Raw genomic sequence first — 22,012 nt, forward strand, 5'->3', positions numbered from 1 at the left:
TAAACACCGGCAGCTTTGGAATCTCCTGCTCTCTAGATGTTTATTTTTTAACAGAGCTGCAACAGCTCTCCTCCTGTTTTGATCCTCCAAAAACTCTCTAACACCACGTACTGGCGAACACTGGAAGTGCTGTCCTTTGCGTGCTGTGCTCAGATGAATCACAGCAGTTTTACTGTACTGCTGTAGCACAAAATATGACGATGAGATGCTTTACTGTGCACTGACAGTTTATTTTTAAGTCAATACCGCGTACCATGCCCTATTCTAAGACTGCTTGAGCAACGCTCACATACTATTACCAATACTTAACAACCTGAACGCTTGTACTGGCTGCATTTAAGTCTCACAAATTGCTGTTTATGGTAGTTACATTCAAGGCAAGTAGAGCACTTATCCAGATCCTTATTCTGTGCATTCAAACACTGCCTCAGACTTACTTTTTTCCCCCAGAAGTTAAGACTATACATAGGAATTGCTTGTACTGGAGCATATAACAAAAGCGACTATTTCTGTCTATTCCTGGCTCTCTTTGTTCTTTGAGATAAAACTTGCAGTTGGAACAAACTGAGTTATAATTCTAGGAACAGTTATTCTTCTCCTTCCGCTCTACAGTAATACAATACCTGCATATATAGTAGGGGCTACTGTAATGCAATAAAGGCAAATGCCTATGGAGAGCTGGGTATTTCCAAGAAGGCACCCACCCCCTCCATATTTCTCCTTAGTTAGAAGACTCTATTTGCTAGAAACAACACAAGTTCCATCTGACGCTGCCCTCGGGAGCTCCCAAGTACTTACCTTCCAGTGCACGCACCTCTGAGCAGTCCAAAACTATGGCTCAGGTTCAGCTATTCCCTTATTATTTAAGAATCCCGGAGAAGGTTCTTCTGTTTCTGCTGAACTCTGGTGCTCTGGAGCCAAGCTGCTGCATACCAAAACATGGTTAGATTTGCCAGCCAGGAGCACTGCTCAGCTCATGCAGTCTACGTGGGAGGATTTTACTCCTAAAATTAAGGACCTTAGTTAACAGTACTTCACGTACACCATATTTGTAAATTCTGAAGTGTTTCTGTAGTTAGCTGTAATCACTATCACTTGCAGATGGAACACTTACAAAAATGACCCACAGAAATCCTGAGGGCATTTTCTGTGGCCTTTTCAGAAGTTTAGCATGTAGTACCAACTTGATTTCTTCCTTTCTGGTGGTGATACATTGTCCATCTGATGTCTGCTTGATGGGCATCATACAGAGGAAGTAGCTCCTGGTTTACGACTAGTCTAATTAGCTAGGCTGTAGGTGTTGTGTCAGGAAGCCCAATTTCCCTATATAAAAAATCCAATATAGGGCAATTTAAGACTTAATGCAACATTTCACACTGTTTTGTGGCTTCTGTTTTTCCTTTCAAGATCTTGAACGGTGGCACTCCAGACATTTCTTCAGCTGGGTTACTGTCTGGGCAAATCCATGATAATTCTGGTTACCCATATTCTGACAACTCCTCTATTCTTGGTAAGTGAAAATCATACACTAAGTTGCCTCAATACCAGTGAAACACATAAAAACATGGTGGTTTTTAGCAATAACTTGCTTTTGCTATCTGCACGCTATAGCTGAGGCACAAAGGCCCTAACATACCACTGTTTGCCTGGCAGTCTATTTTGCTGCTTACTTTATATTGTAATTTGGTTTAGACAGTACTTACAAGCCTCTCTTCTCTTGCTGAATCAGTGTGAACTAACTGAACTCCTTCCCTGCTTTTTGTGACTGCTTTTAAACAACTGAAGGCAAGAAGAAAGGCTAGACTGACTCTTGGAGGCTGATCTAGACTGAATTTGGAGGTATAGCTCATGAGGTCATCTGTGTTAGGTGTACTGGTCATTTCTGAGGAGAGACCTAACCTCTGTCCTCTGGCACCCGGTATCAGTGGTATCCCTAAAACTGTGGCAACATGGACATCAAACAGATTAATGCTCCCAATATAGTTGAGCCTGTTCTGATACTCTTACCTCAAGTCATATGGCAAGTGCCTGCAGCAAGCAAAGTGAATAACCCTGAACTTGTGGTAACTTACTGTATTTATGCTTTAAGGGGAGAACTCTCATATAGGCATTGATATGATTGACAATGATCAAGGATCGAGCAGCCCTAGCAATGACGAAGCAGCAATGGCAGTAATCATGAGCCTTCTTGAAGCAGACGCCGGCCTCGGTGGCCCTGTGGACTTCAGCGACTTGCCATGGCCCTTGTAAACGATGCACCTGGCTCCGAAATCCAAATATCAAAGTGCATTTACTGGTGGAGTTCTACAGTCTGTGAAACTTGTTGGACTGAGAAGCTTTTATGTATGAATTTCATAAAAGCTGTATTGGAATGCAACTCATCCTACCATGTGTAACTTCAGACAAAGTGGAATAACCTGCTCCAGTGTTCTGTGTTGATTTGGTTAGCTGTGTATAAGCTTGCAATACTTGTATATTTTGGATTCTGTTGTTTGAAATTTTTTTTAAATCACTGTGCAACTCACTGGCATCAGTGGTAGCTTTTATATGCAAATGACCATTTCAGATGTATGGTGTGTTTTTACACTGCAAAACAGTCCCCATGTGGATATTTCTTATACTAATTGTACCATAAAGCTGTTTATTCTTTCTTGTAAGAATCCTTTACTATAAATATTGTTAAAGTGTAATGTATTAGACAGTTAAATATTTTTAAAATAAATGTTTCCCTTGTTCTAAGATGGAGCATTTACTTTGATAAATAAATTTGATAAAACCCTGCTGAAGGTGCATGCTAGAAGCAGTTGGTATTTATGATTTCTTTAGCCTTGGGGGAAGAAAGACGAAAACCAATGCCTTACATACACTGACACCATTTTGCCATAACAGTAAGTTTCCAGAGAAGCTATTTACTTACTCCTAGGTTCACGTTTGTACTCAGGAAAACACAACAGTAAGGTAGGTTAAGATAGCCTGACATGACCAGATTTCTCCTGAAAAACAAGTATTTAACTTCATACTGACCACCCTTCCCCAAGGAAGGAAAAGCAGCTACTTTCAGAATTCATCTGTATACGTCATCTCAATCACAGGTAATTCAAACCCATTAAAATAATGGAAACTTTATTTGCATGAAAAACTTGTTTACAATCATTAATAAATGAAGAATGAACCATCTGCATTTTCCTATTTCATGACACTTATGAAAAATGTATTAAATAAATATCTGTGAACAGATTAAGGTAAGGCAAAATTTAAGATAAAGCCCCTATCCATTGTTCACACGTTCTGAACATGGCTCACGCTGCAAACAAGTGAAAAAATTCACTGAAGAACTTTGAGTTTAACAAGATGTTACATGGGTAATTGAATCATGTCCTCAATCCAAAAACCCAATAGTAAGTAGTTTTGTGCTCAACCATTTACAATAACTTTAAAAGGGTCAACCTATTCAGAGCAAAACTATTTACAGTTAATACTTTTGATAGAAGCACTTTGTTAGTATTGTGCAACACATTTATAAAAAATGGCTTCAAATTCCATTTATCAACCATTTATAAAGTGCTACTATCAATTCCAATTCCGCATTCTAACCCTGTGTAACAACAGCCACTGGCATCCCATTGCTTCTGATGGGCTTCAGAGTGAGGACAGTCCAGCATACAAATCACCAATGTCACAAACCTACTGGTAAACACATACATGTATGTAACTGTAACCCCAGGATGTTTGATCTGTACTCTTTCAAAAATAATTGGGCACTCCCTTTGGTCTTTTCAAAGGTCCGCACTGCAATATCCTAAACACTGTTACACAATGGAAAAAAACTGGAATTGCAGTGTAGTGTGAGTCAAGTACAGAGTTGCTTTAAAGTAGCATGCTTTTGTTTTATTAAGAGTCTAGATCAGAGCGGTGGGTTTTGTCCCTCAGGATCCATCTCACTGTTACTAGGTGGAGGATGAATAGGCAGAATATCCAGCTCATCTACTTGGGGGGTAGGATGCATTACCACAAGCTGGTCCTGGGGTATATCTGCAGCCGCTGCCGCTAGATTTGTAATAGATTTGCTCTTCACGCACTGGAAGTCAACGTGCCGACTCTTCCCTTCCTCCTTCTCCCATGACATCCGAATGAACGGTCTTTGGACATAGTTGTAAATCACCTCCGGCCTTCCGCCTGGTCGCTTTTTCACCTTCTCTTTGTACGTAGGGTAACCTAAGGAACCGAGCACAGCAGACATTAACATCTCCTGCACTGTGCAGGTCAGGGGGTTCTTTCACAAAAAGGCAGCGTGTGGAGGCACAGTGAAGATGAGCAGTTGTCACCATCACCACCCTGAATGGAAACAGATGCTATGTGTTCTTATCTATGCAAGGAGAACACACAGTCAGCAGTTCAACTACCAAATTGTAAGGAAAGAGGCTACAGTGCTATCGACAGTGAATACATTGTCATCAGGTGACTCTTCCAAACTTCCCAGGCAAAGCTACTTGCTCCTTCCTGGAGCCAAAAGCAGCTGGCTGTTTCTGAAACACTATGACCTGGAAAGCAGGAAATGAGATCTCAGAAGTAGAGACAGCATTACTCCAACTAGTTTAAGTTCCCTAGCACAATCCTAGCACATTCCTCCCAAATGATGGAAATGCATTGTTTTACACCAACTACTGATTCGGGTTATGCTGTCTGTGATCAAGTCATCGCCCTCCTCTGCTTACGCAATAATTTTCATTACATGAAAGTTACACATTATTATGGTGCACTAGCGCTAAAGTTTAGTCAAACACTTGTTCTTTGTCTAAAACAAGGAATGCCAGAAGAAATAATCTGCTAAAACCAGCATTACACATACCACCAGCTCTTTCTCAGCTGAACACCATGTCCGTCTGTTCGAACAAACTTACTTATTTTAGAAATCACAAGTGGTTAAAAGCATTTGCTTTTGGTTGTCAAATCACAAACGTAACTATGACAACTTGGTGAGTGAGTGATAAGAAACCTTGCAAATGGTAAAGGCTGGATTTTAAAATATTTGGGTCAACACTCAGAAGTAAAATGAAACGCAAAGAAACCCAGTTGTTAAAAAAAATAAATCTAAGACTACTTAATGTAGTTGTCTTTTGCAAAGCCAGAGCTGAGATTTTACAGATCAGCCTCCTAATTTACAAGATGTTTATTTCAGATTAGATTTTCTTTGCACTTCAATGATCCGTTTGATAGTTTCACATTTCCTGAAAGAAAATATTTACTTAACACACATTTCCAGCCCCGAAAAGGACACTAGACTAAGAACAGAATATACAGAGCTGTAAAAATGCATCATTACTTCAAATACAGTAGAGGAGATTTTGTGTGAAAACTAAAGGGCAAATGGCAAAAGCTGCAAGCTGTAAGTCAGCAGAAAGCAGTTAAGTCTCTGCAAAAAGCCTAGCAGCTAGGTACATCTTGTAGACCAGTCACAAGCCTGTCATCAGGTTTTCTATAGCTGGACCGGTTGTTACTGGTACCACTCCTCTCTGGACATTTTATCACCTAACTGCAATATTGAGGACAACACCAGCCCTTATTTTTTTCAGCTGCAGAGACAATCAAATCGGAGAAGTGCTGCAGACCATCTTCCTCAAAGAGCTGTGTGCAAGCAATGCCTCTCTTACCTTCAATGCCCAGTCGGATCTTCTTGAGCCCCCTTTCCTTCAGAACTGATTTGGCCACATCTCTATTTTCAATATATTTGAAGAATCTATACAACTTTGTGCTGTAAATAACTAAAAATACATTTTAATGAGAAAAAAAAATGTATTCAAAGATTAAACTTGTAGTTTCAAAACACAAAGGTTTATCTTTTCCACTAGTTTGCTTTACTCTCGTATTTTCTATTCAGCCACTTAAGAAAAATGGCTGAGGACACTGTGAAATGGGTCAGCTGCACAAGTCTTTTCCCCCTATCAATTTAGTCTGGTTTATAGACTTAGGTTTGAGTCGGGTTTTTTTTTTTTGAGGGGTGGGTTTTGATGTTAGATTTCGGAATGCAATAGGACAATTCACAGCAAATCACAGTGGGAGTATTCCCAACCCCGCCTCCACAAAAAGAGACTTCCCCCCCCCCCTTTTTTTTCTGGAATTCCTGCAGACATTAAAAAAACCCCACAAAACAAAACCTTTCCATTCTGCTTGCCATTACCTAAGAGATCTGCAAATCATTTTCAGAAAACCCAGACTTGTGAAGCAGAACAAGAGGGACACCTTTAACACTTAAATTATAGCACCTTAAAAGAAAGGACTGAAAAGTATAAATGTAAGAGGTGCCTAAATAATTACTATGGGTAGGAGGGTTCTTTAATTGCCATCTTTGAGACATAAAAGTCTAGAAACCTGAGCTGATTGTGCTACTACATTAGAAAGCCACATGTGATCGATACTTGCATTGATCCTTCTTTCTTTAGAAAGGGCTGCAGGTTTGTATCCTCCAAAAAATTGGAGGGGTTTTTTTGGTGGTGTTTAAAAAACAAATCCAAAAGCCAAACCCATGCACACACACAAAACACAGAACACAATACAACACTAACAACCACCACCAAAAAAACCCCAAACCCACCCAATAAACAAAACTGTAATATTTTGAAGAGACTTCTAAGAAGATTTTGTACGACTGGAGTACAAAGAATATCTCAAGCTCCCACACGCCCCCACAAAACCTTGAATTTCAAGTTTTCACACTGAAGGCACATTTTCAGCTACAAGGACAGTGCTGATGCAGGACAGGGCACTCCATTAACAGGTGCTTTAACTAATCTCTGTACCAAAATGTTATACTTCCAAAATATTAACAGTTAGCAGACACCTTCCCTTCCCACACCACCCTCAAAACACCCCTCTAGTTGTTCTTCAATGGTAAACATGGCTTCTATCCTTTTCTCTCTTAAAGTTCTGTCTAAAAATATATCTCCTATCCCCTCATTGACTGACAAAGCCTTAATAATAAATATTTGCTTCTCTTTTAATTAAGATTTGAACATTAACACACAACATAGGCCTCTGAAGCAGAATGTTAAGCAGAACTACTTAAACTAAAGGGATTTTTTTGTGTGTGTGTGAGTCATTAGAATGTTGTAAAGACTTTGCTAACAGCACTTGTGTACAAAAAAGTTAAATCAGCACATTTACTGCTACCTCTATCATAGCATGGCTTGGTGGAAACAATGAAAATAAACTTACTTTGTGAATACTCCTCTCCCATTTGTGGGGGATACTCTTCATCCCAGTCAACAACATCATCATCTGTCAGCACAACAATGTGACACTCCCTCTCACCACTTTGGGCACTGGCTACCATTAATGGGAGAATCATTTCTTCTAGATAAAACTCAAATTGTTTGCGAGCACCATCATTCGACAATTCATGCATGAGAGCACCTGGAATGACATTTTAAGCATAGGCACATTTGAAAGCTTGGTAAAAAACTGAAGGCAGGAATAAGAAAGCAGTTCTGTTAATTTTGCACAATTCACTGCAGACTGCTGTAAAGACACTTAGACTATAAGTTTGGATAAGATCAGAACTTTTTTCAAATGTTTACCAGAAGTTCAAACTAATTAGGACTGTCCTGCAGATACTAGCATAATGTTGGGCAGACAGAGGAGTGACTTTGAGTGACCTTTTTCATGTTTTACTACTGCTAAACATTGGTTGATTGTGTCAGACTTCTCCCAGGCTTCCCCGAAGAAACACGATTTAAGCCAGTTGCTGATACAGTAGAGCATGCAACCCACTTTTCATAAGCAGTAGCTTAAAAACAAAGCCTCTCAAAATCCTCACAGCATGAGCTGCTAAATCCTTCTGCTCAGGACAAAGTGCACGGAGCGCATGTCTCTGCAGGCGGCATGCTGCGAGACTGTGGCACCGCGGTGAAGGCACAGGTGCCCTGCACAGATCTTGCGGCTGGAATGCCACAGCTCGGCCCTGGGCTCTGCGCTGCACAAACATGAGATCACTGCAACCAGACACAGGCCGGGCCATTTAAACACTGGCCAAAGCTTCAGCTGTGCTCGGAGCAGGAACTAGCTGAAGAGACACTACGTGCTGGGAACCATGATGCACCCTACACCACCAGCAAAGCTCTGCTGCTTTTGCTGGCAACACAGCTTAACTCTCTGAAGCTGTGAGCTGAATAAATTATCCTGTCACCTGCGAAAAAGATACCACTTAATGTTTCTGTATCTGTACTGAAAATGCATCAGCAGAGTTTAAGTATCCCACAGAGCTGACCACAGCAGAAAAATATCTGAATATCAGATCCTGAAATATCAGAAACATTATTTTTCTAAAGGCATACGCCCACTGTCTCTGGGGCTTTATTGCATAAGAAAGAAAAAAGGATGGATTTTGCTCATGTAGTGTCAGCCATGTTCCTCACCTCAATAAAGGATACAATTCGGAATTAACACCCCCACCTCTGCATATTCGCTTAAGTTAGTCTATAAAATTCAAATTATTTTCATAAATTCTGTACTTACTGAGATCTCTGCATTTAATAGTACTATACTCAAAAGAAATACAGAGATAGTCACATGCTTCTCTCAATTCGGGAATAGATATCCCATCAGGACAGCGTATCACTCCAGTCTTGTAGTAATCCTACAGTAATCAAGCAAACAAAACACAATTCAAAATTCACTGACAAACATTTTGTCATTTCATTTACAATGTTTTCTCCGCAAGCAAGCCCCATAAAATGTAAAGGAGCAACATATGTTAAACTTTGTGAATTATACTGTCCTCAAATGTGTCAGTTTTTTCAGCTGCTTTCAGAGCAATGAGCTCTGGTTAAAATTGTTATTTGACAATTACTAATACTGATCATTTTGGTGCATGTATACTGTCTTATAGCTATAATTCACTCAGCTGTTGCTATCCTGATTCTGCTGACAAAGCACCATAACAGCTCTACTTCTTCTTGTAGACATGAAGTATATACGGGGACATTTTCTTTTAAGACTGAAGTTTGCCTTTTTCCTGTTACCTGCAGTAAATCGACTTCCAGTACTTGCTTAATCTAATTTCAGCACCAAAAGGGCTGAATATATCTGAACTAGATGCATAAGAGAAGATACATTTATGACAGGCAGTAGTTTTCTGGTTCATTTCATGAATGCTTTCTCTCTCCCTGGCTTTCACATGCACATCTCCAGAAAACCTAGGGGTGTTTCTGTATCAAACATCATTTCTGCTCTAGGGAATACAGAAGAACAGTATTTATTCCATCCGCAAAGTCCAGATATGCAAGTACTGCTAAATCAAGAAGTTATACCTCTTAATACTCCTAGTGTTTGTCCTAAACAGTACTGAAAACTCACCAGAATAGCACGAAACACAGTGGAACCAATTCCTTCAGCAACTTCATACTCTCCTTTTTCATTAGGACGTGTAAAGTTATGTTCTCTGCCTGATCCAAACATCCTGCTCAAGAATAAAAGCAATTTGCTTAGATTTCCTTACTAATTTTTTTTTTTTCTCTTTTAATCTGGAAAGTAAAGTCTGAAAAATTGTACTGAAATGGCAGGGAAAACCCAGTCTATTCTAGCTTGTACGTATGTACGCTGCTCAGTTTGGTTTATGTTTAGCAAGACTACTAGAAAAGAGGAAGCAGGATAGGGTAACTCAGGAAACTAGTTTTATTCTTCAATCTTCACTTGCTAATATCCTTTGATCTAAACAAAAGTCAGACCAGGCCATTTCTTGCCAGTGACAAAGGTGAGGGAAACCCAAAACAAGTCATCTTTGGCATTTGTGGGGTAATGTAGCAGGAAAAAGGGCTCTGTTGTTGAATTCTCATTATTTAAAGACATATGAGGAAGTTTAGGAAACAGAACTTAAGTTCAGGTCCACGCAACTCGCTTCAATTTCATTTATAAGATTTAGTTAATTCAAAAGCTAAAATAACATTCTGAAGGAAGATACCAATACTTGATGGTAGCGTGTGTTTCTCCCCACTAGGATGAAAGGGAAGTTACACTAAGGGGAAAACTACAAATATTTCCCCAAAATTTCCCAAACTTCTAAAACACACCTCTGACTCAGAATTACACCATATGCTTACAAAAAGTATTGCCACCTATTCTTTGTTTTATTTACAAATATAGCCCAACGCAGAGCTTTGCTTTCACATACACAACCCAGAGAAACAAGAGTTGGTGTATACTGCATGCATTTATAATGGACAAAGTAACTTTTTTCACCGAATGATTTGACGTGTGTTTTCTGACCGCTCTTCAAGACAAGAAATATTTAGGAAAAAAGCAGTCTATATATAGGCTTAAGGCAAATAATACATCCTTATTATAGTTACTTTTTACCTGCCAGAGTACACTAGCTAAGTTGTTCCTGTTTAGTGTCCTGTGAACTGACATTGGGGGAAAGTGGGTTTATAAATAACTAGCCTTTTAGAACTGTATTTCCATAACTTTATTAACCTACTTTTGAATTAGCAGAAGATAAAATAAGCTTGTTCCTTGAACCAATCCCACAGGGAGAATAACTCAGCATTGCACACACACACACAAAAAAAATGTAGTGCATTAGGCAGCACCATTTACTCTGAGGAAAAGGAAACTATTTCGCTACATAACTTCACTGATACACTCCTAGTGAGGTAGCCTGGCCATTTTCCTATATCGGTGTGCTATATCCATGTAGTAACAAATGCCTCACATCACTGATTTAATTCTACTGATTATTACTTCTATTTATTTCCCTTTACAGTTTACACAGAGAAGCACTTTTTGCTTTCTCTGTAACTCTTGCCTGACTTTTCACAAAATAGGGAACCAAGGTACTATTTATCCCACACAGTGGTGATTTAAACAAAGCAGAAATTGTTTCACCATATTTGTTAACTGTACCTTGGCAAATAGCTTTATATATGTGTATTTTAAATATTATTACATTGTTATGGGCTGAGAAACAGCCACATTTTAATGAAAAAGCCAAATCCAAAGTGACACAGACATAAACCTTCATTTCTTTCTTACCACAAGTTTGCAAGCAGTGCTTTCTACATTTGGACAATGCAAAACCAGCCAGTATTTGGGCAAGTAAATTAAAGAATCTCTTCCCACCAAGTAAACATGTTAAATATGCTGCTCATTACAGTTTCTACAGAACATATTACACATTGTGGACCTTCATTCAACTATCGACCATTTTGAGTGTTAGGTATCTTTGCTGAGAGGTTCTGATCTGTTATACTATTTTGACATTTCCCTGTCCAAAAAACATGTCAGAAGATAAATGTGCTAAGCTTGAGTGTTGTCAGGGTACGCCTATTAAGCAAAACAAATTCCTTCAAGGTTTTTCTCCTCCCTATTTTGAAACTGACTATCTATACCCACTACTTAGTTGTATAAAACAACTAACTTGGAAAACAAGGGATGGAATGAGGCAGACTGAATACAGAAGTAATGCCCAGCAAGGCAGAAGGAAATGAGTACATCATGAAATGTTAATTTACTTATGAACTCTTTTGTCTCTTGGTAACAGACATCTATTGGTATCTCTGCCAAATACGGAGAACTAATATCCGATTTTTACTTAAAGACCTTTGCAAACCGGTAACATTAGGTATTCGCAAATCAGCTGTAGCAATGACTTCAACAGCTATTTAAACAGTGTTATTACCTACAAAGCATTTACGGCTCTCTTCTACAGTTAGAGATCAAAGGTTAAAAAAAGATACAAACCTGCCCAACATTGTATTAGGTTGTGCAGTAAAGATAGAAGGATCTACAACAAATCTGGTGTTATCCACTATGAGCGTTACTCGTTCAGAAGTTCTTAGATTCCGAGCTCCCTCTTTTCCATTTTCATACACAAACACCATTTCCCCACCAGTCTTGCAGCTCCCATCTGAACTTGACTGGCTACTGTTTCGGCTGCTGTTCCCCATGCTAACAACAGAACCGTTAGGGGAAGTCTTCTGAGGACGAGGGCTGCTTGGTTGAGATGAACTGTGATCCTTTTCTCGATCTTCAGTGTGAAAGAGGTGGAAGGAGAAAAAAAAAAAAAACAGGAAATAAAATTATAGATTTATATGAGCTTTATACACTTTACAACTTCCCAGGCACAAAATGTGGCAACTTGGTAAGTACAAGTTCTTTCAATTAAATCTATTCTAGTTAAAGAAACCTTCAAAGATAACTGTCCATATATGAGAACCTGAAGTTTCTACCATTTAGACAAAGCCACCTCACCTCCCCATAGCCATTATGACAAAAAATTAGCATTCTAGCACTGAAAAAGCAACTCAACATTATATAGAAGATATGCATTGCAGTTGGTGTCAGTTCAAAGAAACAAACTAACTTCTGTAAAAAAAAAAAAAAAAAAAAAAAAAAGAAAAAGAAAAAGTGAAGTGCTTCCTGTATTTCCAAACACCTAAACCCTACCCAGTAAAGGGGAAGGGCTTAGTCAATTATCTTCTTAGAAAAACTAGTCTGTTCCTGTGACTTGAACCAAAAGCATCAGGTAGGAATTCATCTACACACTGCAGATGAAGAAAAAATTATGACCTACTAAAGAGGGGTAGTCCCAGCCCAGAGCACACGTAAAAAAATCTCTATGTTGTGTCATTAACAAATAGTGCTCTTCATTCTACTCTTTTAACAAAATAGTAGTCAAGTTTAAGAATTTTAATCCTAAAATGCTATAGATCTGAACACACCAGAATGATATTGTCTTGTTGGTGATGTAACATTCCTGATGCATGGAGTGAGCTGAGATTCTGCTCTTTCATGGGATGAGTCACGAGATCTGTCACTCGATCTGCGTCTGTCCCTTGATCTCTCATGTCCACCACTTGCACCATGGAGGCTCATTTTTGTGTAGTCTATTCCTTTAGCAATACGAGATGAGGTGCTGAAAACATAGAAGAGAAGTGTTCAGCGTTTGAAAATTTTAGAAACATTATACATGAAAATTTTAAGACATTCACACTCCATGTACATGTTTTGAAGATTAATATTATCCACCACCATTTTCTTTGCTGTACTTTTGTTTCTATTTACAAACATGAACAACAATTCGGAACATTAAGTAGCAAGAATTAGTTGTTTATAGCTGTGTGATCTACAGAGACACTGCCTGATCTGTTGAGCCTGCCTGTGAACCTATATCCACAGGAATCTCTTCCACAACTGGCAAATCAAATACAACTGAGCATTTTATTTTGATTCTAATCAAACCATGAAATTAAAAGTTAGGGGTCTTTTTTTCCAATGAAACTCCTTTTGGAAAACCCTTCTCAGAGGACAGGCTTTTAGCACCAACTTGCCTTATTTTGCAACTTGCCCTTTACAGAGGTGGTCAGCCTTAAACTAGTTGATACATCAAGACACCACAGCCAAGGGTTTATTTCTGCATATTCTCTTTTACATTTTCAGTTACTCTTAAGAGGAACAATAGTAAAGCACCACAACCCAGACAGCAAGCATATAAACTATAATACTAAAGTCAGCGCTCAGTAACAATTACGACATTTGTTCTGAATTTGCAAATTTTAATATAACAGTTTCAGATGCTTTCTTTTTTTAGACTGTGTTATGTTACATTGCTTAAATCAAGCTACTGATTACATTTTGTAATGAATTATTAAACCTACCAACATAACCAGGCAGATCCACTGCTCTCAAACTATGTAAAAATTAAATATCAACTTGTAATAGCTACTGCTGAATCTTGCCAAAAATAAATACTTACACCTTTTATTTTTACTCTTTAAAACAGAAAATTTTGATTCAGGACAGCACAGGCATATCTGTGTCCTTGCACCCCCACTGGAATTGCTAAATCAGTTGCTTTGCTATTTGCCTTTCAATGGTGGACATAACAACACTCCTTATTTATGGGTTTAACTGAAGAACTTTCCAAAACCCTCAGGTACCAGATAACTGAGACAGACATCTGCACAGCTACAAGGTCTGACAGACAAAGAGAGGACATAATTTCCCACAGGAGCCTCAATGCCCTACTTGCTTGCAGCTTGCAAATCCCACAGTTTATACCAAGAGACCTTAAATGTGACTGCTAGGGATGCTTTAGGATTCGAGAACACAAAGAGGTAAGAACAATGACCTAAGAAAAGCACAACAAACTTTTAAAACCTGTACAAGCAAGTTGATCAGAATGTCCTCTTTTTGAGTTGCTTAGAAGTAATGAAAAAAGTAAATGAAGACTATTCAGAAAAGTGAACACCTAGCATGCATGATAGATTTCAGCTTCAGGTTTCTGGAACTGATGAGAAGAGGAGCTTAAATCAGAACAAAAAGGCTATGATAGATCTTATGCAGTTTACACTGGCACAAAGTAAATATTAGCACAACGCAAAGAATAAGAAATATACCTCTTAGCTAAGGAGAACAAGCTTCCCTCCACCCCATTTGAATGAGGGAAGGATAGTGTATCCTATAAAGCAGAAGTTTGGTGCAGAGAGAATCTACTGCAATACTGTTTCCTGCCAAGGTTAAAATATACTGCAATAAGACATACATCTTTAGGATGTGAAGTCAGCCAAAGTTCTATGGAATAAGGTCTAAGAACTGCAAGCCTTGCTAATGGCTGGAAATGCTCAGAGTCCAAGAATAAAGATGATCCAACCACTTTCATCAAAAGGAAACCGAATTTTCTTCAGGCCTTACAATGCAGTTGTGAATGTGTTGAGATATACAGCATTTCAGCATGGCTCATGCATCTCCTTATTTGTTTTACTTCTCTATTAGAGAGAGGTAAATTCTGCATAATCAAAGTGAAATATGCAAAAGTTAGCAAGAGTGAGACCTGCAAACCTCCCTTTCAAGAACATCAAAATGTAGGAAAACTTTTTCACCTTTTCTTCCATATATATGCATAAAAACCATAACTGTTTTTCTAGGTACAAAATATGCCTGCAAATTATCAGAAATGTAACGAAGAAATGTGGATTACAGCCTATAATTAAAATCTGACTTGAAGCCAAAGTCTGACCCTGTTTATCCATTATGATATTCATTACTACTATAGCTAAACTTCCCAAGAAATGGTCAAACTTAAAGAAAAAACAAAATAAAACCCCCTCTGTATCTCATCTGTGCATTTATATTTGTGCATTATGGTATAACCATCTATCCTACAGAGGGTAGGTGGGTGGGTGAGTGTGGATGTGTGTGCAGTACTCGCATACTTTGTCACAGGACTGCTACGTATCTCAGCAAATCCTAATAAAGCCCCATGTGATGTGGCCTTTGGTAAAGCAGCACTTTGATCCCAGCCCTGATAATACTTCTAACCATGCTGTGAGAAACCGGAGTTCTGCAGGTGTCACACTTTGTAGTATCGAAATGCATGACTCACTATTTCTCAATAGCTAAAGCACTCTAGTTGCTTTAAATAAGGGAAACACACTAGAAAATGAAAGTGAACCTCTGTAAGGATATGCAGGCTGATCATGCATTTTGCAGAGCAGACATGAAATACATTTTATCAGAGAAGGCAATTAAAATGTGATTCTTAATCCAAAAAAAAAAAAAACATCTGAAGCCACACTACCCTCTAAACAGTGATTCAGAGTTCACATTGAAGTAGGGCAAACACTAGTTAATAATATCTTTACAGGAGTTGAGAAAAACAGGTGCTACAGGAAGTAACACTGACTCAGCTGGCATCATACTTCCTCTTTAATCATGTCTGAATAAAGAACTAAACACGCCAGGCACGACTCTTTCACCTATACCTTCCCAGTATCAGAACTGGGGCTACTTCTGCCTTGGTACGTACAGCCAACATGCCAGGGAGGACAGGGGCAGCGTGCCTCCCACTGCCAGCCATGTCTGTCCCTTTGGAGCATTGACACAATAGCCATCAACTCAGCACATCATGCTACAAGAGAGGCTGAGGATGCCAGTTGGAGGAGGACAGGATCCTGACATATTAAATCAATCTTTTCTGAAGCACAGAGATCAGTAAATAATTTCAAGGAGCTGTTCAGATTGCAGCTGGCCACACCACTCATTTGCTTGCTTTTTGTACTTTCCTCCCTTTGATGTACAGATTAATGCTAACTGTGAGACTGGCACATTATCTTTTAGCCAGAAGATGCAAGACGAAAGCCAAAATGGCAAGATTTCTGAGAATTTGAGCAGTTTGGCTTGAGACAGCACCATCTGAATCATAAATCTTCACTCATCTTAATAACAGTAATCTAAAACGTCAATCTTAAATCTTATCACTGTTGAGTCACAGTGTACCAAAAAAAAAGTTTGTTTGATCTGTTGGATATATACCTGACAAAATCTGAAGTTCCATTCGTTCAATAGCACATGTACTCAGATAAATAACTCCACTGAAATACAACTTTGCTGTGTAATAAACAAGACAACTAAAACGAGTTTAAATCTGAACAAAGAGAAGATGTAGAATCTAGCATGTCAGAAAAGACAGTCGCTGGCTTTACCCTGCAATACTTGAGTAGTAGAACTCTATCACTGAGCTACTCTTCTCACTTAGGCTGAAAAAAGAAGAACTACATCTGTGGCCAGTACATATGAAAGACGACCAGTGGCTTACATTTTCCTGTACAGAGGCTTTAGAAGAAGTTGCAAGTGTTAAAAAAAACCCCAAACAAACAAAACACCAACAAAAATCCCATCAGAACTACCAAATATTTTCACTTTTTTAGCTAGAACTTATTAATAATATTTTTTCCCCTCTAACAAAGCCACTGGGGACAGGCTGTTGTTTCTGCAGGGAAATATAAAAAACCTTTGCTCCATAGCAGCAATGTGTGGAACTACAAACCTGTCCCCAGTGATGCAGACAAGCCAAACCGGCATTCATTAGGGAGTTCCACAGTTGTGTAGACGCACCTACCTACCTACACTGGTGGAAAGGCGACTGACAAAAGCAGAGCTGCCCTATTTGCAAAGACAGGCAAACTGTTAGAGGGTACTGTGGTTCCCAGAAGCATTATACAGACCAGATAAAATGCCAGTACTTCTCAAACAGCAGAGAACTGCTGATAATGAAAAGTGCCCGGAAGCCGCTGGTCTCCTGCGGCACCTAGCTCCCATACTATATTCATCTGTAATTTCAGCCTACAACAGTCAATGGTGCTCTGCACAGTGCATTACCTCAAGCCTCCAAGAAAGTCATTATAGTTTCAGATCTCTATCTCACTCTGAAAAGAAGTATCTGCAATGTCAACTTTCCATTAATTTCCCAGCCCATGACTGCCAGCTGCACACTGTGCTGTGGAAGTCATGGGCACTGACTGGGGCACAACAAGCACAATTTTCGTCCGCATGCTTAATAACACATTGCATTTAATTTAAAACTTTAAGAAAGAAAAAACAAACCCAATATTTTAAACCTACAGCCTCATTTCCTCATTCACTAAAGCTGGAAAAAGCCCCATATATGCAGACCATCTAGTACCCAAGAGTTTATAAAGGAAAGGTAAGTGTCTTGCTTTATCAATTACTTTCCTTCAGGAGGGAAAGACAAAAACAAACCAAAATACAACCCTATGAATACTGGTATATTTAGACAATCTTCATAAATGCAATATGCAGTTTTTCCTGGCTGCAAAGGAACATTAGGACACCAGCACTGCACCCATTCAAGAACTTTAAGCCAGTGACAGAATTAATTCCCCCCCCTCAGTCAGGGATCAAGAAAGCTCTGCCTTTGTAAAGGGAAGAGGCATTTTTTTTAAAAGAAGCTGCCTACAGAGGAAACCAAGTAAGCTCAAGGCTTTATTTAAGCAAAGCTATTTAATGTGATGTAAAGGAGGAAAAAGAGTACTATTCAAAATGGCACACTTGTCATACTGGTATGCTTCCTATTCTTGTGATAAGGGAAGAGCTGTTCCTAAAAAAAACCAAAAAACAAAACAAAAAAAAAAAATGGTAAATGCTCTTCAGTTTAATGATGCTTTGGAGTCATCTGTGGAAGGAGAGCTTCAGTTTGTCTTTATACATAACAACATATTGCTCTGAATAGATTACTAATGATTAAAATAATTAATTCTACTGCCAAAACAATTAGCATGTATTCCAACACAAAAACTTCACATGCATCCTACTGAATAAACATACTGTTTTTATAAAACTAGCTCTTGTTTACGCAGAATTATGGTGCTAAACCAATATACTCCTTACCTCCCAAGACCACCCTAAAACCTGATCTAAATTGAAAGGACGCAGCGGTGGAATATTAACCAAGATTTTTACTCATTTTTTCTCCCTTTATCTTCTAAAACTTCTATTAACTAACTCCTCTTAAAATATAAACTTACATCAAAATCCTTTCCTAGGATGATTCACATAATCAACACTTTGTAGAATAGGGATATAGAGCTTTACCTATACACTAAGTTACAGATACAATGCTATAAGGCTTTAGAAGAAAAGAAATCTGTTCTGCTCATATTGCTAGGACTTATACAATGACAATGCTTATGCCCCTCTTCCTCCCCCCGAAGTCTGTTCTTTGTCAGCAGACATTTCAATTGACCAGTGCACACAAAGGACAGTACTTTTCCTTTTCCTCATTCTTCTCCTGAATAATGCCCACAGATTATTCCTGTTAACAGATACGCACCTTCCTCTTGTATCTATCAGGGAGGAAACACAAAAGCATGGAAATAATTTTGAAATCAGAGCACAAAGGAATTCTGTTCCTTCCAAAAAGGCAGCTTTGAAAGCCAGATCAGCATCCTTTGGCATTACTTAAGTTCAGCATATTTGATATTTCCATCATTTCTTCAGTAGTTCACTGCACCATCAGCGAGCCTTACTTTTTCCTCCATCATCTTCCCTTCAAGATAAGAGATTGTAGCTATATGGTCCATTAAGTGTTCAAAGACGCAAACCCCCTCTAGATATTAATTCAGTTCAATTTCTCACAGTCACTGACTCAGCCATGCGTAGTGCAATACTGACGTCTGACCTCGCAGCCTCCTGTGAGCTGAATTCATACTTGCCGTTTCCCCATCTCTAAGCAGCCATTGGGTACCACAATTGACAGGCAGGGTGGGGAGCGTGCGAGAGCAGAGCTGCTCGCTACCGTGCCAAGTACCATCTGCGAAGCTATTTCTAGTCCTGCCAGCTTGCCGGGTTTCAGCACACAAACACCACATCTGAAAAGGTTATTGCTAACTTTCTCTTGTCACATCTCTCGTTTGTGTTCGTGATCATTCAAGATAGACAAATCCATGCAAGTTTCAAGGGATAGTTAATTCGTTCCTGTAAAGTCTGCCTGGGTTACTATTTAAAATTAATTCACCTTGCACTGAGTTCATAAGCAGGTACAGCAATAGCCTTTTAAGAACAAGGCAGCACAGCCTCAGTTGTTTTGTTTTTTTTAACTACAGACATCCCTTTTCCAGCAAGTCTAAGCCAGGAAAAAATCTACTATGCTTTGTGACAATAAATATCAGAAATCAGTTCACCAAGTCCTGATGTAGTACATGTTCACATCGATAGGTCATCAAATGCTTGACAAGTCAAGCCCACGGAGCACAATGCATGTGTCAGGATGAAATATTCTAAAGGTTTTTTTTCTTTGGAGGAGGATAAGTAAGCATTATGCTACAGCTTTTTTAAAATTATTCTCTTTAGAATGCCTGTAGGCTGTTTTAAGAAGCCACTATACACTGGAGAAATAGCTTAAAAGCTCTTACAACAAATAAAAATCAAGATGTTGTAACTGGTAGAGTGGAAATTAAAATACGATGAAATCTGAAGGAATAAGGGCGATTGTTCAGCAAAAGACTGCTGTTGTAAAAAGGAAGTCAATAAGAGACTTGTGATTAGAAAGGCAGGAGAGCAGTGGCATTCCAGACTGAAGTCAGCTCTTCAGATGCGGAAAGAAAATTTCTGCTCGCACAATTTCAACTACCTGAGCCAATGCATTTTCTCCTATTTTTAGGGTCTTGTGAGGGTTCACACAACCACCCACACCATGCCCTGTGACAGAATAACCATTTGCAGTCTTGAGAGCCTTTTCTTCCCTTCAAAATCAGCTATGGAAGACATGGCTATGATAAGCTATATATAGAAAGCATTCTGGAAAAGCCTTTTTCTCCAGCTTTTTTTCTTCTTGCCTCCAATAGAACAATCCCCCAGCAACAAGAAAAAGTGGAAGCGCACCTAGTTTTTTTCAGCACTGGTTCCCTATACAGGGTCTTTTCTCCGTAGCAGAATAAGAATGTTTTGTTCTCCTTTACTCCTATTTCAGGTACAAATAACATGCCATGGGTGGATTAGCTCCCAATTCCCACAAAACTACCCTCAGGCCAGGACATGCATCCATCAAAATCTTGTAGAACCACAGTCCAGCAGCCATGCTTAACTTGGGCTCCATCTCCATCAAGAAAGCCCTCAGAAAGAATTCTCTGCTTTATTTGGGGAGTGCTACAGATCTTTCCTCAGCTCAATACAGCAACTCTGTGAACACTTTTCTGCTCCAAAATCTTAAATATTCACATAATTCTGGTCTTCAGTGGGTGCTCTGTGCCACGAGTAATATATTTCTTAGTAATTCAGTTCCATTTCAGGAAAGAAACAACAACAACAAAAATCCCATGAGCATTCAGTTGCCAAAGTGATCTTTCAAGCAGCAAGGAATTAACCTCTAGGTAGGTATAGACTCACACCTTATGACTTTTGTCAAGCTACCCAAATACATGTCCCTCCATAAAAGAATATTGGTTGTCTTTATTTATATACAAATTCCTATTTCATTTTCAAAATGGGGTGTTAGGTAAAAATTTAAGAAACTTGGAAGCATATCCTCCTTCAAACTGGAAAATACCTCCAACCTATCAAAAACCAGCTTCAGAAGTTCTAATTCAAAAGAATTGGGTCCAAACACTTACTGAACCTGTATCTAGCCATTAGAGTTTCTACTCCCACAGCAGAAACGAGCAGACAGCAATTCAGAAGAAAGTTGTCCATAAAAATTCTACAGCATAATAGTTCTGAGTATAACTGTTTCACCTCTAAAGTGCTTTGTGTCTTAAAGTCAGGGTTTGATCAAGTTTTGCGTGACGCCTAAGTCCACCACAAATAATATCCAATGATATTTGGAAAAGGTCATTTGTGTGCTGGAGAAATTCAAGGGGATTTAGTGTGGTTTTGCACTGAAAGTCACTAAGTTTTCTTTCTCAGAAGCATTCACGAGTTGCCATTTCAGAAATAAAGGATGTTAAAAAGGAAGGGGGGGGTAAGGGGAGGAACAAAACAAACTATACCATGAAACCCACAACTGTTTAAGACCACTCTTATAAGGTATCCGTGGTATAGTGAGATTGGTAGACTGATGCTTTTGAAAGACATCACTGAGTGCAGCCCATTTTTCTAAATTCCAAGAACACCACTTCCCAGCCCATCTCAGTTTCTTCTGAGGGCTTTACATTCTGGTGCCAATAAAATCTAGATGAAGAGATCTTGATCTGCCAACACCAGATTGTAATTAAGAGCAGCCATGTTTACAGTTAAAGCAGACGATGCACAGTAGTTCACAGACTGTGACCTGAGCCCATGGTGAAAGTATGCCCGATTGTTTTCACATTGTACATTGTGTAGGCCTGCCCCATGCTATAAAATGTTCAACTGCAGAAATCCAACTTATGTGAAGAGAAATAATACCCATCCTGTAGTGGAGAACAGATTATACAGTCTGATATCACTCCAGAGATGAGAAAAGGACCCTTCTGGGGATGCTTCGTGTACATACAAAATGCTGAGGCAAGTGGCACTTCCATTCACAACCCATGAATCATAGAATAGTTAGGGTTGGAAAGGACCTTAAGATCATCTAGTCCAACGCCCCTGGTGTGAATGCGTCCTCTCAGCACACTAAAATATTAAAGGAAAAAAAAAATCTCAGCATTCAGCATCTCCACAATAACTTGTCATCTATGGAAAATTTTTCAAAGAGGAAGATTTTCCAAGATTCAAGAGGTTCAAGAGTCATGACAACAGAATC

General features: G+C 39.0%; 2 protein-coding genes across 13 annotated transcripts in view; one reads left to right on the plus strand and one right to left on the minus strand.

Moving 5' to 3' along the window:
* The window catches only part of ARNTL (aryl hydrocarbon receptor nuclear translocator like), a 47,180-nt gene extending 44,380 nt beyond the window's left edge, over positions 1 to 2,800 (plus strand). For all 7 annotated transcript variants that reach the window (XM_030485420.1, XM_030485418.2, XM_030485421.2 and 4 more), the window contains 2 exons: positions 1,408 to 1,510; positions 2,090 to 2,800. In XM_030485420.1, coding sequence (XP_030341280.1) covers positions 1,408 to 1,510; positions 2,090 to 2,250 — 264 coding nt within the window. In that variant the 3' untranslated portion in view covers positions 2,251 to 2,800. The remainder of the gene's footprint in view (positions 1 to 1,407; positions 1,511 to 2,089) is intronic.
* Positions 2,801 to 3,089: 289 nt separating this feature from the next.
* Positions 3,090 to 22,012, minus strand: part of BTBD10 (BTB domain containing 10) — a 31,620-nt gene continuing 12,697 nt past the window's right edge. For 4 of the 6 annotated variants that reach the window (XM_030485423.1, XM_030485425.1, XM_030485426.1 and 1 more), the window contains 7 exons: positions 12,714 to 12,907; positions 11,734 to 12,019; positions 9,352 to 9,454; positions 8,512 to 8,632; positions 7,213 to 7,410; positions 5,652 to 5,762; positions 3,090 to 4,215 (listed from right to left, as the gene is read on the minus strand). In XM_030485423.1, the coding sequence (XP_030341283.1) occupies positions 3,905 to 4,215; positions 5,652 to 5,762; positions 7,213 to 7,410; positions 8,512 to 8,632; positions 9,352 to 9,454; positions 11,734 to 12,019; positions 12,714 to 12,907 (1,324 nt within the window). In that variant the 3' untranslated portion in view covers positions 3,090 to 3,904. Of the gene's footprint in view, positions 4,216 to 5,651; positions 5,763 to 7,212; positions 7,411 to 8,511; positions 8,633 to 9,351; positions 9,455 to 11,733; positions 12,020 to 12,713; positions 12,908 to 18,622; positions 19,028 to 22,012 lie in introns of those variants that run through there. The other 2 variants (XM_030485422.1, XM_030485427.1) reach the window with 2 other exon arrangements.

The sequence above is a fragment of the Strigops habroptila genome, chromosome 4 (genome assembly GCF_004027225.2).
Source record: "Strigops habroptila isolate Jane chromosome 4, bStrHab1.2.pri, whole genome shotgun sequence".
In the NCBI taxonomy this organism is placed as follows: Eukaryota; Metazoa; Chordata; class Aves; order Psittaciformes; family Psittacidae; genus Strigops; species Strigops habroptila.